General features: G+C 40.5%; 1 protein-coding gene across 1 annotated transcript; it reads left to right on the top strand.

Annotated features, from left to right (window-relative positions):
• The first annotated feature begins 351 nt into the window (after positions 1-351).
• On the top strand, positions 352-7,860 carry LOC114859005 (A disintegrin and metalloproteinase with thrombospondin motifs 8-like). The gene is made up of 8 exons (XM_055508345.1): positions 352-360; positions 451-583; positions 765-929; positions 1,882-2,174; positions 3,000-3,186; positions 3,482-3,654; positions 4,592-4,767; positions 5,186-7,860. Exons 1-8 carry the CDS (start codon positions 352-354, stop codon positions 5,928-5,930), a joined length of 1,881 nt encoding a protein of 626 aa, XP_055364320.1. The 3' UTR covers positions 5,931-7,860.
• The last annotated feature ends 10,003 nt before the right edge of the window (positions 7,861-17,863 follow it).

Below are 17,863 nucleotides of genomic sequence, written 5' to 3'. Positions count from 1 at the left end.
AAACACACATTTTCAGACGGGTGGGCGAGCTACACAGTTTTGTGGCATGAAAGGTTACAGACACCTTACTAAGACATCAAGGTCCAATCCTTTAGCAGTGTGTAGCATGAAAAAAGCGTGTGCATGGACCTTTAAGCTCTAATTTTTGGTTGCGTTCTGGATGATCATTGTAGGTATACACTTAAAACTTTTTATTAGAATTAATTAATTCTGCAGCAGCTGCCTCTAATGACTTGTTTTCATTTAGTAAAATAAGCATTTAGTATCACTCCATAGCAAAAAGTGAGGAACGTGTTTTGGTGTTCAGTGTTCCACAGCAGTTATTAATCTATAGTGACATCAAACTTGCAGATGGCAAAAGTAGGTGTGCTCAAGAAAACTGTCCAACAAAACCTATGCTTGATAGAGTTCTGTTCGTCATAATCAGTGTTTACTCTATTTGTTTTGTAGGACATCTGTGGACAAAAGAGCTGCGAAACGTTGGGTGTGGCTGATGTTGGGACAATGTGTGACCCCAAGAGAAGTTGTTCAGTCATTGAGGACAATGGCCTGCAGGCTGCCTTTACAGCTGTACATGAGCTTGGTTAGGTTGCACTTATTATCTAATATGTGGGCTAGTGTGGGTTCATTATTGGAAAAAATACTTTTTTAATGTAGTGTAAAAGGACTAGTTCATGTTGAAGTAGAAAGTAATTGCTAACCACACTCTTAGAGAATCTGTGAATACTGCATAGAAATGTCCCATTCCCAAATTCCTCTTGCAGGTCATGTGCTGAGTATGCCTCATGATGACTCCAAGACATGTGAGAGGCTGTTTGGAGATTTAGGAGGACACTACCTGATGGCTCCTGTGTTTGTCAGCCTCAACAAGACAGAGCCTTGGTCTCCCTGCAGCGCTCTATATCACAGAGTTTTTGACAATGGGCATGGTAGGAAGTAATTCAATCTGTCATTTATATAAAATAAAAAAATAATAAAAATACAAAAGAAGAATATAATATATATATATATATATATATATATATATAGATATATATAATATATATAATAGATATATATAATTATATATATATTATATATTATATATATATATATATATGTATATAGGTGTCATATATAGTATATGTGTGTGTATTTGGTGTGTGTATATATATATATATATATATATATATACAGATGGATGGGGGGGTTACTTGTAAAGTACCTTGTATGTGAATTGGCACTATATAATCTAAATTAAATTGAATGGCACGCTGGAGCCAACCTCGCATGTGGTTGGTGTACTGGTCCATTGTGCTAAAGAAGGAGCTGAGCCAAAAGGTTGTTATTCTTTTTATACATTACATTTGGATCCTTAAAATTATAGGCTGTAGGGGTCATTCTATTCCAAACATTCTTTTCCACTTGTACTATTTTTTGTTCTTTGTTTGAACACCACCCCCCCCCACCCTCTTAAAAAATCTTATATTTTTGTGTATTGTTCCTAAACTTATGAGCAGGTTTTCTTTTCCACTGAGTCATACTATGGACTTCGTCCTGTTCTCAGTGTTGTCAGCCAAAGCCAACAGCTGGTGTCAGCAAGGAAAGTTGTTTATCAGTTCAAAAATGTTTTCAGCAAAAAGCCATGTGGCTGAGAATGTTCATTCCAAACTACACACGTCATTGACAATTCCAGACTCAAGTTTATTGGATGTATTAAAGTGTCATTAGTGGAACAATAAAGAAAAAGAATAGAATAGCTGTCATACAGTATGGCTACATTCATAGAGCTGGATTCTATTCTATTGTCCACTTGTGTCTGTTGTCATGCAAGGAAGGGCTGCAATGTACAAAAATACAATGCAGTTAGTCTCATACAAAGAACTTTGTATTTTACTGCAGGGGACTGTTTATTAGATGTCCCAGAAAGGTCCTTGCCATTGCCAAAGGAGCTACCAGGTGTCAAGTACAGCTTGGACCAACAGTGCCAGCAAATCTTTGGAGAAGATTTCCTACACTGCCCCAACATGTCAGACAGTGATGTTTGCAGCCAGCTTTGGTGCCAGGAGGACGGGACTTCACAGTGCTCCACTAAAAATGGCAACTTACCCTGGGCTGATGGCACACCATGTGACATCACTGGCACCTGTCGCCATGGAACCTGCATGTTAATGGAAAAGATGATGAAGCCACTGGTAAGGTTATTGTTTTTTACTGGCATATGAAACATCACACATCACTAAAAGTGTTCTCATTGTTCTTTTAAATAAAATAAAATTTTAACTAATAAAATACAGACTTTTCTATTCTATTTTTCTATCTTTCCAATACATCAAATATTTGCCTTTAGGAAAGCATAATAAATAAAATTGGACTTCATCAGGAACAACTGCAAAGTTATCAATAGTACTGTAGGAAGGGGTTGAAAGAACCGCATTGTAAGTGGGAGTAATCCCTACTATTCTGTTGAGAAAGAAAAGAAGCTACATATAATTCTGTAGATTTAAGCCATTACAAGATCGTGCTTGTAGAATGCAACATTTCTATATCAACAGAGGATTGTGTAATAATAGAGGCACAGTATTTCATCATTCACTTTTCATTTGCTCAGATAAAGGCATGTTTCAGCCTGTGTTTTGGGGTTTATGGCCTACAGATTTATGTTGTAGTTCATTGCCCCAGCTTTTCATTTGAGTTCAGCAATGAAGCACTGTTTTCAGTGGAAATAAAAACACATGTAAACCAACTATATAGCTATATAAAGCTATACTTTTGATCTTCCCCTTGTTATATTAAAACTTGCTGGAAGATGATCTGTTCTAGCTAACTCAACACTCATTTCTGCCCTACATAGCTGTACCATGGCAGGGTTTGCTAGCAGTGAGTGACACATGTAGTAGGAATGTGGGTAGAGGCAGACCTTAGGAGGGCTACTCTGATAAGATTGCTTTTGGCACCAAACCCAAAATAAGTACTCCAACTGTTCTTTCTTCCTTTTTATGTGTAATATTCTATTAAAGATAGTGGTGGACGGTGGCTGGAGCTTTTGGGGACCATGGCAACAGTGCTCCAAAACCTGTGGAGGGGGAGTGGAGTTTTCCTACAGAGAGTGTACTGACCCTGTACCTGAGAATGGAGGAAAGTACTGTGAGGGTCAGAGGATTCGGTACCAGTCCTGCAACTCTCAGCCGTGTGATAACAACAAAGGTGAGAGGTTGTATAACACAAGAAAAGAATGAAATCTCCATTCATAGCAATATCAGCATGGATGTCTATTTCTGCTAAAATTTATATTCTTGCTTTTGCGCTATAACCCAAGAGCAGCAGTACACCCACATAACTGAACTGTAAATATTGACTTGTTATTAACATATAGTATTATCCTTCACAAGGATGAATATATACTGTATTGAATTGATTATGTTTGTATTTTATAGGTTTAGCTTGTGCTGTTCTATTTTTAAATAGATGTCTATTTAAAGATTTGCTATCTTACCTACAGGAAAGAGTTTCAGAGAAGAGCAATGTGAGAAGTACAACAGCCTGAATTTCCTGGACTACAATGGGAACATGAAACAGTGGATACCAAAATATGCTGGTGTTTCTCCCAGGGATAGGTGTAAGCTGATATGTAGAGCCAGAGGAAGCAGTGAATTTAAGGTTTTTGAATCTAAGGTAGGGTATTTACATTCACAGCTTCGGACGTTTGCCAACACATTAGGCTGTACCTTTCATGTCCCAACCTTTATTTATTGCTTTTTAATAAAAATTGTACAATTGTTTTTATTTTTTTTATCCAGCCCTGAATAGGATGTCACATTTTATCAGTATTTTTACATAGAATACAAGAGGTATAGCAATAAGACGAATACTTTCTCCTATCCTGTTTAGGAGATGGAGAGAAAGAAATATTGCCCTAAACAGAGTACAGCCAACTTGTCACCCCTCACCAAGTGCATCACATAGACAGATACACATCCACAGACACCCACCTATCAATATGTGATCACACCCACACTCACATACATGCACACTCACTTAGACACCAACACCAGAGAGGTCTGTGGGACTCTAGAGTCAAGCACTACTATTATCTCTCTAACTATAATTTAAAACTTGGGATTGCTACCAGGGTTAACCCACAGCTATGCAGCCCTACCCTCCAGAACCCTGTTGGCCCAGGCCCTAAATACATGTATATGTGATAAAATAAGGCACATAAAATGATATAGACTCCAACCAGCTGAGGGGCATTCAGCTTCAGGTGGGACAATGGCTGGGAACATCGTTAAGCAACTCCCACACTCCCATTCATCATAGAAAGGATAGAGCTATGGGGGGGTGGAGTAATGAAATGACAGCAGGGCAACTCAGTCAGCAACATCCCACACATACAACCCATGCACACATGTATGCAGATATGTGGTCCAATCCCAGCAAGGGTCCAGGCACAAGAATCCCAGCAGCCTGTACGCAGCCAGAAGAGTCAAACGATAAACAGGGTCTTTAGCCACATTTAATGGCCCTCTTTCATAAGGAACAAGTCCAGTATGACTTCTGAAGTAATAGTGGTGCAGCTACTAATTTGTGCCCATTCTCTGTGTTAATGCAGGTGACTGATGGCACAACATGTGGCCCTGACACCACATCAGTGTGTGTTCGAGGCCAGTGTGTAAAAGCAGGGTGTGACCAGGTGATTGGATCTTTTAAAAAGGTGGACAAGTGTGGAGTTTGTGGGGGGAATGGGGTCAACTGCCAAAAGATTACAGGTTTTTACAACAAAGCAATGTAAGTAAAATTAAACATGGAAAATCAAGTCGGTGACACAGTATGTTAAGTGCATTAGCTGTAATCATACTGAATTTGCATACCCTGGTGGAAGACTAGTTTAGGAGCATGTTATAGCCCATTTAATTTGAACTGCATATTTACCCTGCTTATGTAGCTGTTAACATTCTAGAGAAATTAAAGCAGCTAATCATGTTGAATATTGATTCCAGACTACTGTACATATGATACTGACATTTTCTTTACTATTGGTAGCTGTAGTTACAGTATATTCATTACTGGTGACTACTTTACTATTATTTTATGTGTAATTTATGTGTTTTATGTAACTTCTTTGCAAATTCCTTTAATGGGTGACAGTACTACTACTAGGAAACACAACCTATATCTAAATCTAGATTTCCTTTTTCTCTAACAGTTTTGGATACAGTGACATTATTACAATTCCAATTGGTGCCACTAACATTGATATCAAACAGCGGGGCCACAGAGGACTTAAACATGATGGCAACTACCTGGCCATTAAAAAAGACTGCGGTGGCTACGTATTGAATGGGAACTTTTCTATATCTACAGTAGAGCAGGACATTTTTGTGCTGGGTGCTGTGCTGAAATACAGTGGGTCCTCTACCACTTTGGAGCGAATCCAAAGCTTTGGGCAACTAAAGGAGGACATCACCATCCAAATCCTGGCCACTGTGGGGGGTGTTAATCCTCCAAAAGTCAAATACACTTTTTTCATCCCAAGAGATGTGACATTCAATAAATCCAAGGAAAACAAAGACTCATCACAGATTTTACATATGATATATCCCTTTGGGGAGCCTGAATGGGTAATTGGAGAGTGGTCTGAATGCTCCAAGAGCTGCAATTCTGGATGGTCCAGGAGGAGCATTGAATGCACAGACAATGCAGGCTTTCTTTCCAGTCAGTGTGACAAAGATCTGAAACCCATGGATATCAGGCCTTGTGGGGATCTACCATGCCCTATATGGCAGATGGGACCTTGGTCTTCCTGCTCACAAACTTGTGGCCAGGGAGAGCGTCGCCGCAGTGTGTTCTGCATAGACTACACTGGCATGACTGTCGAGCCAGAGAAGTGTGATCCGAAAAAAATCCCAGAGCCAGTCTCTGGAGAATGTCTCAATCAGGAGTGCTTATGAAGAACAACATAAGAAAATTTTGCAACTCTGGGTGGATTATTTAACAGACAGGCCCAGAAAGTAAGTACCAAAATGACTAGAAACAGACACAAAGTGACAACAAAGACATTAAAGCAGGTATGAAGTGTTTTAGATAGGGCCTTGGTCTTGATGCCTTTGAAATTAAGTCCAAGGTAAGAGGGTCTGCAGAGTCTTCTGCCTACTTTAGCCAGAAAAGTACATTGGAATAAAACCGTAGAGACAGTTGTCTGAAAATATGTCTCCACGGACAGCTTATGAGGAATAGTGAAGCACAGTGAACTTTTCTATTTTGGTCTGAATGCATTATCATTTTTGTGGAAATATTCTTAAAAAGAAATCAACTGGAGATCATCAGTGATAAACCATCTCAAAGTTTACTTTCGTGTCGACATGAAGTGGATCACAATTACACTACATCTAAGAGGTAAGGCACATGTTACTATGTACAAAGTATCCACTGAAGGACTGAGGACACAAGACCTGTATTTATAACCTGTTACAAACCCCCACTTGACTGGTGATATTCATGAGTTCAGTTAACTCCCCTTTACTTCCTTAACAATGTTCCTGTGGTCACCACAGTAAAACCCCCACCATTTAATAACCAAATGCTTGATGACCCCCCAGGAACAACCCTCACCCAGGGGCACAACATGTCTTGACAAACAAAAAAATTTCCCGCATCATCCATGGATGGAGTACTGAACAGGCATGTTGGGCATAGCTTCAGGGGTCCAATGGAAGAGGGGACATACTGTAATGACTTTATAGAAAGTGCAAACATACAAACTGCAAAATGAGACAGAAAAAACACAGTGTGCAAAGCAACTAGAAAGAAATCTACAATTACTTTAGCGCAAAGAAAAACATTAAATGGCACGCATAAACTTAAATAAAACAAATGTTGGGTTAATTAAATTTATCTCAAGCTACTAGTTGAAAACAATAGAAATTGATCAGAGTGCTTTTCATTAGAGAACAATGCCTAGTCAAAACATACAAATATTGTACACACACAAATATAAAAACTGTACATGGATAAACACAAAATAAGAGGGTATATAAATATACAGTGCAAACATAAACACAACTCATAGTCAAAGACAAAGACAACATACAATAAGTCTAAGGCTGGTTAACAGCTAATGTATAAAAATAAAACTCTTCGGTGGCACATATTGGCGTTGGTGCAGCCTTAATATGTATGGTGGAATGGTGGATGGAAGTCTAAGGGCAGCTACTGCAAAGGCTTCGTCGCATTTGAGCTTTAGTGTCGCATAGTTAGTGTGTGGAGGTTCAGGGGCCTAAACAATTAAACACATAATAACAAAACAATACAACCTTTTACAAGGTTGTACTTCCTAACATTTTCAAAGAAGTGTCTGAACTGAATTGAATAGTCATATTGTGGGATGCTATAGGCATGATTATTTAGGGTAGTTAAAGAGTGATATTAGAACATGGGGAACAAGCAGCCAGCAGCCACCCCGACTGGCACCGGAGAAATAAAATACCATTAATAGACACTAATGCACTGAAAACATGCAGCAGATACAATAGTTAAAAACAGTAATGAGCAATAAAAAGTTGTCATCGTTTAAATTTAGCATCTGACAAGATTGTTGGCTTTAGGTGACACATAAGGTGTCACCTAAGGAGTTGAATTCTTATTTAAGTTCCAAAGTCTATGGGCTGCATACATTAAATATGTTTTGCTTTTGTTTGTGTCATTAGAAGATTAATAGTTTTAGGTAAAGACAAGTGTTGTGTGTGTGTCATATGTGTGTCATATATTGTTTCAAATGGACTTTGTACTACAATTTTGCACATGTAACACTGTGGACCTGCTTTGAAAGCTTCACTGTGAAATGATCTCTTTAAAGCAAATATTAATATGACTAACAACTGATTGCAGAAGATAAATATGTCTCTTATATGAGCACCTAACTAACATAATTAAACATTTGTGTTACAAACACCCCCAAGACCAGACAGGACGGAACGCACAAGCAGTAACAGGCGAGGATGGCAGAATACAAAACGATATTTATTATTACTACACAAAACTGAAGGTCACTACAGAGTAGGAAAAGGGTTCACCAACTAAACTGAGGAGCACTGCGAAGCAGGACCAAACAAACTAAACAGAGGAATAACACTAAACAGAAGTAACGACAAAACAAATTCAGGACACAATAGGTCGCCGCACTGAGTAGGCAAAAATATAACTAAGAGTAACATGGCTTTCGCAAACTACAGAGTCAGGCTCTACACCACTCTACTAACGTAACCAAATTAGGAGTAGCAGGGCTGTTCACAATCCAAACTAAACAAAACCAACCGTCATACAGGAAGCCAGATGCAAACAGAGAGTCCACCATGACACACTGACAACTGGAGGAGTCTCCATCCTCCACTTAAATAGTTCCCCAGTTAATGATGGTCCCGGAAGGAAACAGCTGCTCAGTGCCGCCCTCTGAGGTTGGGAGGAGACTCACAACATTTGAGTCTTTTTTTTTGTCTGAGGCCGTGACAGTAACAGCACACACCTAAAAAAAGTACACAGCATTTTATTTGCAATCTAATGTTTTGCACCTGTGTTAGTGGTGGGGTTGGGGGCTTTTATATGCCTAATAATCTTAGGCACACAATCTTCCAGTTTGTTCACAATGATTTACACCAATGTAAATTGCCTGAATATTTTATTTTATTGAAATGTGCTATCAATGAAAATCTACCTCATGTGATATATGTATACAGTAGATGCTAGATGTGTGTTTCCTCCTGAAAAATAAGTGTTCTTGCCCCTCTTTAAACACAATCTAATGTGTGGTAAAGGCTGCAGTTTTCTTGTATGCTAGGTGCCAGTTAAACTGGCACCAGAACAATAGTAGGAAACCTGCTGTAAAACAGCACAGTGTAAACTCACCTAGAGTTGTGTATATATACCTTGTGTATATATACCTAGAGTTGTGTGTGTCTGGATTGAGCTATCCAGTATAGCATATATATATAGCTCAGTCACCGGTTCAAATCCCCGTTTGGGCGAATAAACATCCAGTGTGGGTCCTTGGGCAAGACCCTTCAAGCTACTGCCTACCTCATAATGATGAGAGACAATGAACCACATGAGATACCGGCTCAGACGTCGCCCGGTCTAACAAGGTCTAACAAGGTCACTTCCCCAACGTCAGGTGTTGGGGAAGTGGGTTACTGGAACAAGAAAGAAATGGCTAAAATGTGAGAAAAAGGCTCTGTTGGAACGTTACTACTCAAGTAACCGTAGTCAGAGGGGTTACATGCAAAGAATGTGCAGCGAATGGGACAAACCCACATTCAGGGCTCACGGCAAAACAACTAGTAGCTCAGTGTTCCAACATCCACAAACGGCAACTGCTATCACAACTTGAGATTGATGAGGTACAAGACAAATGCTACAGGACGCCAGGTCAGAGGGGAGATTTCACCATCTCTTTTCAACCGAAAATTGGGTACGAAGCCCCAATGAGCACAGACACGCTGAGCACCCAGAAAGATAAGATTGCGAGATTGAACAGGCAACCCCGAAGACAACTACAACGATTAAGTGAAGTACCATCAAAAAGTCTCATGGAAGATGTGAATGCAGCTTTGAGAGCCATCCCACAACTATCACAGAAACCAATGAGCTGATATACGCTTCAGCATCAGTGATCCTAGAGGTGCTTGGCTATAAGAGCAATCATGGGAGCCCACTCGGGAAACGAAAGTTGGAGTTGGCAAAAATCAAGGCAGCTCAGGGGAAGTGAGCCAAATTACAGAGGCCCAGAGAGGTGCAATGAAAAGACCGATGCCCAAGAGGTACAGCCAGATGACCATACCTGAAGCCCTCGAAACTGCCAAGCAAAGGCTACAAGCCTTGGCCAGCCGCCTAAAGAGATACACCAGAGACCACGAAGCCAGACGAATAAACCGGCTGTTCGCAACACAACCTGCAAAAGTGTACTCTCAATGGCAGGGTAATAACAGCAGAGCAGACCCACCAAGACTGGAAACAGTAGTGGAAAGGTATATGGGAAAGGGAGGCGTCACACAACAGTGATGCACAGTGGCTGGTGGACCTGAGGGAAGACCACAGCAACCTCCCTGAACAGAATCCTTCCTGGTTAAATAAAGGTTAAATAAAAAAAAATCCAGTGACTATCACAGTGGCAGACATCCAACAGAGAGTCTCAGGTATGAAAAACTGGACAACACCCGGCCCTGACATGATCCATGCCAACTGGCTAAAGAAGCTCACTGCAATCCATGAGCGCCTGGCAGCACAAATGAACCAGCTGCTAAGGGATGAAATCCGCTTCCACTAGGGTATCACTGGTTTAAATACCCCTGGGGCAGTGGTCACTGCAGGGCGGAGAATTTAGTTCAACCAGTGGTGAAGAGTTCCACCTCTTCAGATCAGGAATCAAACTGTTTGATTTGGATTGATCCTAAATCTGGGATAACTAAGCTTTCCTCTTTTCATCAAGCTCAAAGTTCCATCACACCATAACACAATACACGTGCAACGATCACTCTGACACTCAAATAAGTAGAGAATTCAGAATGGTTAAACAGCAATATTAAATGCATAGAATATTAAGGTCTTATACGTGGTCCCTTAAAACGCTGAAACAAATGTAATGTTATTCTTCATGACTGGTCTTGTCTTAAGTAACATCCAGTAAACACTAAAACATACACGAAAAATAAATGCAAGCTAAATCAAATTATAAATGACCTAATCTGGACATTACTAATTAAACAATTGTAACACTTAAAAATGTAATACAATAATGAGGATACCTAATTGTAACTGGTGGAAATAGTCTATGTGTATGTTTAAAAGATGTAAAGAAGGTGAGTCTCTCTATTTCAACTTTGTCCATACACACAAAGGAAAGCATGGTGATAAGTTGAAGTCCCTTTGTAACTTTAGGAATTTCCTGGCAAATCTGTAGATCAGGCATTAAACATCTAACAGAAACCAATCTAATATCAAATGAAAACATTTTGTCCACAGAATGGCATCTGTTTCATGTAAGTTGAAAGTTCTGGTGCATCTGAACCAGAACTTGTGTCCAAATGAAGTCTCTCGTTCCCTTGATGAGCACATTCCACATTTTATGGCTGGTGGTCCCAGTTCTGGGAGAGGCAGCTTCTCAGTGATAATTGTGACAGCCTGTCCTTTTGGCATGATAAGCAGAGGTGGAATCCTGTGAGATTTACAGGTAGACCAACAACGTGGACTCATGGTTCTTTGATATGGACATTTGAGATGTTGGTGCTAATTGGTGCCTGTTGTGATAGAAACCAGTCTCCTGTGGTGGAGAAAGATTCAGGGTCCCTTATCTCTGGGGACTGGAGAGGACGTAGAGGCTCTTCAAAGGAGGGAGTTAGGTTCACATGTAGGTCAGGTTACCTCGGTCCAGACGTGGATTGCTACAAGTAAGGCCCTGCCAGTGATCAGATACCCTGCGGGAATAAAAAGGTGTCCAAAGGAAAAGATACAGACCACAGATGTTAAGACACGAAAGCTCCTCACCATACATGAAGGGGTTCCACCCCAAATCCAGCACCCTGAGACTGTACGCTAGCCGCAAGGAAGTAGTACATCAAGGATAAGGCTCCGACAGATGACGTGCTGAGTGAATGTCTCAGGCAGTGGAGAACAGAGGATGAGATGCTGGAAGAGGGACCATCATGGGAGGACAAGCCCTTGTACGGGATGTACCACCGGAACATAACTGAAGTGGCTGATCTCAACAGAGCCTACTAATGGCTTGAAAGGGCTGGGCTAAAGGACAGCACAGAGGCACTCATCCTGGCTACACAGGAGCAGGCCCTGAGCACCAGAGCCATAGAAGCCCAGATCTTCCACACCAGACAAGACCCAAGGTGTAGACTGTGCAAGAAGGCCCCTGAGAAAATCCAGCACATAACTGCAGGATGTACGATGCTGGCAGGGAAAGCATACATGGAACGCCATAACCAAGTGGCTGGCATAGTATACAGGAACATCAGCGCAGAGTATGGACTGGAAACCCCAAGGTCAAAGTGGGAAACACCTCCCAAGGTGATAGAGAACCAGCGAGCCAAGATCCTGTGGGACTTCCAGATACAGACAGACATAAAGGTAATGGCAAACCAACCAGACATTGTGGTGGTGGACAAAGAAGAGAGGAAAGCCGTAGTGGTGGATGTGGCAATACCAAGCGATGGCAACATCAGGAAAAAGGAACATGAGAAACTAGAGAAATACCAAGGGCTCAGAGAAGAACTGGAGAAGGCTTGGAAGGTGAAGGCCACAGTGGTGCCTGTGGTGATTGGAGCACTAGGGGCAGTGACCCCCAAATTGGAGGAGTGGCTACAACAGATCCCTGGAAAAACATCCGACATCTTAGTCCAGAAAATTGCAATCCTAGGAACAGCAAGGATACTGTGCAGAACCTATATATATATTACGGTGAAACCGTTATAAGATAAAAAGATGACAATGATTGAACAGTTGACCAAGCTGCATTATTGACAATCATGAAAAAACTGAGTAGCTTCTTAATTTGAAAGAATTTGAGGAAGCATTTGTAGTTAATTGCTTAACTGTGTAATAGTTTAAAAAGTAGTCATAATTAACCAGTCAGAACCAAACATCTTTCCATTTAAGGTAATAAATTACGTTGTGCTTTTATTTTGAAAAGATTTAGCTGTCGTTTATGAGTGAGTAAACTATTAAATGGCAGGTAATTACTTATAATTCCATCCATCCATTTTCTTAACCGCTTACTCCCTAGTGCGGGGTCACGGGGGTGCTGGAGCCTATCCCAGCTGGCTACGGGCGAGAGGCAGGGTACACCCTGGACGGGTCGCCAGTCCATCGCAGGGCAACACATAGACAGACAACCATTCACTCACACACTCACACCTACGGGCAATGGAGAGAGGCCAATCAACCTAATGCACGTCTTTGGACTGTGGGAGGAAGCCGGAGAACCCGGAGAGAACCCACGCAAACACGGGGAGAACGTGCAAACTCCACACAGAAAGGCACGAGGTCCGCCTCCGGGAATCGAACCCAGAACCTTCTTGCTGTGAGGCGACAGTGCTACCCACCGCACCACCGTGCCGCCTACTTATAATTTATTATTTAAAATCAAAAAAAGCCCTATTAATGCAAAAGATTTACATTAAGCCCTTTCAGAATTAAAGCACCATAATAAGTGTGTGTGTGTGGTTAATTGCTGAACTGCAAAACAGTCTCATTACCAATCTGTAATTATTCAGTCACAACCAAAAAGGTTCCTTTGAATCAAATCAAAATGTGAGGGGGGTAATAACGTAACGTAACTCATAATTAACCATTCAAAGGCAAAAACAGTGCAGTAAAAGCTAATAAATTGTATTGGTGCTTTTATTTTGAAAGGTTTGTAGGGGAAGCATGTGTGGGTAATTACTAAACTTATACTCTATCTTTAAATAGTCATAATTACCCAGCCAAAAGCAGAAATATTGCTATTAAAGCTAAATATTTGGATTGATGCTTTTATTTTGAAAGGATATAAGGGAAGTGTGTGCTTAACTCCTACACAATCCAGTAGTGTAGTTGATAAATCAGTAATAAGCATGGAACTGCTGTGTAGACTGAGCATCAGGAGATTGACCTGTCAATAAAATCTGCAGCTGTGCTGTCACCATGGAGACAAAAGGCGAGAAAATCAGGCTCACTCTGCTCTGTGAAAGCAGAGTGCACCGATCCAGATTTAGATGTGGGCGGAGCAGATTGATAAATAGGCTTATTCCAGCAAAACCATAATAGTTAAATAATATATTTTATTTAATGAATCACAAGGCTTCCTTCTACAACTGGAATTTTATGTTTGAGAACGAAAGCTTGTCACTACAATCGCAATTTCATAATATGTCTCCTCCTGTTTTTTTCCCCAGGCGTCTGCCGAAAATTATCATTATTTAGGATCTCTCTGCGCTTTGAGGTGGATAGTGACTAAAGTATATGTCCGAGGGTATAGGCAGACACATCATTAGAAAGAAGACAGGGATGAGTACAATTTAGTGAAAAAATTACATTGATAGAGTGAAAAGTGTGGCTGTAGTGACGAGTTAAAAGCAGACAAACAGCTTTCCTAAAAAAGCAAGCCCTTGCACTCTAGCTGTGACATCACGCACTCTAGCTCACACAATACACATTAAAGATCCATGCACATGCTTTTTTCATGCTCCACATTGCTAAAGTATTGGACCTTGATGTCTCAGTAAGGTGTCTGTAACTTTTCATGCCAAAAAGCGCTGTAGATCGCCCACACGACCCGTCTGAAAATGTGTGTTTTAAGCTCTCGTCCACAACGCTCTATTTTCGGAGTGTGTCGGAAGCTAAACTGATCGCCACACCCCTTTGAGGAAGCGCATAGCTGTGATTCGCCGCTGGGATCAAAAGTCACGGTCACAGAATCCACCATAACAGCGAAACTGGCTACCTCTTCCTCATAGTGGAGTTCAACCATACGTTTGATCCAAAATCTGACTCTGAAGTCGAATGGGAAGCTGTTGAAGTGGTTACACTTCAACTGGCGCAAGGTACGTCTAACTGGCAGATTCACATTTAATTTAATTTGATTTATATAATACGCAACTTGATTAGCTGCTAACGCTAATACTAATGGTTGCAAATTAGCAGCCTGAATTAATACAACAGAATATTCATAACACGACTACAGCTTGTTCAGGAGCATAGCTTGATAAACTAATATAAACTAATTTTTACATGTTTTTTTATTTCTCGTTCTGCTCCTGTGTGAAAATAATTTTTCTATAATGGGATCTTCAGCTGCAGCTTATATTTTGCCGTATTTGTCTGTAATTAAGTGCCAACAGTGAATGCCTACAGAGGGATGGGTGTGACAGCAACTATTGCTTTCAAGATATTGCATGTGTTTATTATTTTTATTAATAAAAAAAAAATCTCAATAAAGCTTACCTCAAGACGCCTGAACCAGTTGCCAAACCTACTGTCATGTATGGTTGATGATCCAGGACTGGAGCCAATATGATTGAATGTGTATTAATTACAGAACACATTTAATATACAGTATATCAGACAATAACACATGCATGGAATAAATCAGTATCTCAGAAATTCATAAAAAACTTTAGAGCATTTTACTATTTACAGATTAATCATAATGTACCTGGGAACTCTGGTTTACAAACATAGTTTTGTTTCTAAATATATATTGACCTAATATTTTTTAATTGCTTTTAGTAAGGTGTATGATATATCAAGTGCTAATATATAACTAATAGAAATGTAGTTATTGTTTTTTTTCAGTACTATGTCTGTGTGTATCTCAAGTCGTTGCAGGTATTTAGCCTAGAAGTCTTGTCAGCTGGTGCTGGGGACTTCTAGGGCGAAGAGTCCAAGTCATCCCACCTTCCCTGGTCTGGATCAGGGCAGTGTTTGTTGTTAGACTTAGACCACCTGTGAAATACCTAAATTATTGTTTTTTTGGCAATACCTCAATAAAAGCTGAAATATTATAAAACATTTGTCTGTTTTCCCTCATTAGGTATATACATACAAAAATAGTTCAGTGAAACAGCAATAGTCAAAGCCAACTTTATTTTTAACCAATGCACCAGCACTATAATGCTGGATAAGTTACCGTCACAGTTCAATTTGCAGACCACAAAATGAACGGGTAGGATTCATAGTTATGTTGAAAGCATAGTTTCTGGAGTGGAACAGGTACAGTCATGGGCAGTTGGCTGGGGGGATGTGAGGATCTTTTTTGTCTTCACGTGTTAAAAGACATCGGAAGCACTGCAGCTGCTGTACAGATGGAGGATGCAGCTGTTTTCCTTGACACCACTCTAGAAGGTCTAAAGAATAGAATAGCAGATTAATGAAATTACCAGTATTTCCTATGTATCTCACAACCTTTACAGATCTAAACAATAAATAGAGGTACAGTAGTTAGATCAGTTTTAATGGTGTGTGGAGCAAACACATTTTCAACTTATTTTATAGTACTGGTTTGTTAAATCTTAGCATGACATTAATGACCTCCTTTCTGTCAGGTTGCTCAAATTCTGCTCAGAGGGCCGGTGGGACAGAGATGTTTACAAGGTCCTCCATAGAACAACCTGAGTCCAGCAAGACTTTATTGAAGATGGTCTCCATCACATTTTCCACATAATCTGCACCATAACACTAGAGTTACAAATTACCCGTCAACAGACTAAAATATCAAAATAAGTTGACCAACTGCATACAGAGTAAATACATAGGCATAATATAGATCAGATTATGAATACCACAACTACTGAAATGTGAAATGCAAAATAATCTCAAACAAAACTGCATATTGGCCAAAAAAGGATTATACGGCTGTTAAATGTACATACCTTTGCTCCTGAGGTGAGCACTCTTCTACAAGGTAGCCGCGTGTCAGTTTGAGAAGCAACCTCCTCGCGTTTCGGTACCTGGCATGCGTCAGCCTGTATAAAAAAAAAAGTCACGTTTACAGCTCAAGTAGCTGACTAGATAAGCAAAAACACACATGTTAGACTTAGATAGAACTTGCAATAACCCAAATCCACGGGTCTACTCGGGCTACAGCATACACACGACAGGCTCGGTGGTAATTAGAAACACAGTTGACTCTCACAACTTACTAGCGCTAGCCGCTAACACTAACCGCTAACGCGCTAGCAGCTATAATGTGAGCTGAGTAAATGACCTCAGTACCATATCACACAATTCGAACCGGACAAATGCTGGAGAGGCTTGGACTCATCCAAATTGCGTGTCAGCACCTTGCAACACTGTCTCTCTCTGTCGCTGTAGCTATTAGATTCAACCGTTCTAGCAATTAAACTTCTGGAGTACATACATCAAATAAGTATCAAGCATGTACTTCCGTTTGGGGAAGCAGCCAACTTCTTCTTTTGTCTTTTAAATGGCGGGTGGCAACCAACTGAAAGGTGCATTAGCGCCACTTCCTATGGTAGACTGCGCATTGAGTGACTTCTTCTTTTGTCTGTGACTGGAGTGACTGAAACGAAATGTTTCAGATACATTTAGGGGTCCATGTTTGTCCGGGGGGGGGGTTGGGGGTTGAAGCTGGTTCTGTGATTGGTCAGCGCGAATGCAGACATATCCAGGCCACCAATTTTGAAACGATGGTTTGTTAGGGAAATTGTTAGTTCCCTTTGTAAATCTTAAATAAAGCAGACACAATCAGTTGAGACCTTCTTCAGGATTTTACTTGCAAGGAGTGAGCAGTTTACAGCAAAGGCAACTTCCTCTCACTGAAGAGAAGACAGGGATTCAGCTCATAATATGTATTGCATTCTGGGAGGTGCATCGTCACACAGTACGTAGGAAATATTTTCTGCACAAAGAAAGCATTGGGCTCATCAGATAAGGATGCTACACTGGTACTCCCTATTTCTTGCAGAGCAGAAGGGAGAAAACTTCAAGGCTATAGCACAGCTAACAAGGCTTCAGCAAAATATGTTTCAATGATTAAATGCAGTATTTTTCCAACATTTCCCTCCTGTTTAACATTGAAACATTCATTAAACAATAATGCATACATCAGAACAGCACAACGTCTTTTGATTTTGAGTGCAGTCATCATAAAACATGGAATAAATGTTAGAACATCTGAGGTAGGGTCAAAAGCACAGAAGCACAATATTTACAGCTTAGCGTCCATTTCCGTCGACATCGTGGAGGTTCACTTTACAGTTATCAAGCTTTAAAGGTGTATAGTGTATTTGTTGAGAGTGCATGACTGCGCACACCCTGAGAAGGCCTTGATTCACCAGCCTGATGATCATGGCCCTCAAACAGGGAATTCGGTCCAAAAATCTTCATC

Source organism: Betta splendens, chromosome 1, assembly GCF_900634795.4.
Source record: "Betta splendens chromosome 1, fBetSpl5.4, whole genome shotgun sequence".
In the NCBI taxonomy this organism is placed as follows: domain Eukaryota; kingdom Metazoa; phylum Chordata; class Actinopteri; order Anabantiformes; family Osphronemidae; genus Betta; species Betta splendens.
Note: the sequence above shows the minus strand (reverse complement) of the source record. Positions and strands in the feature narration are given on the sequence as shown.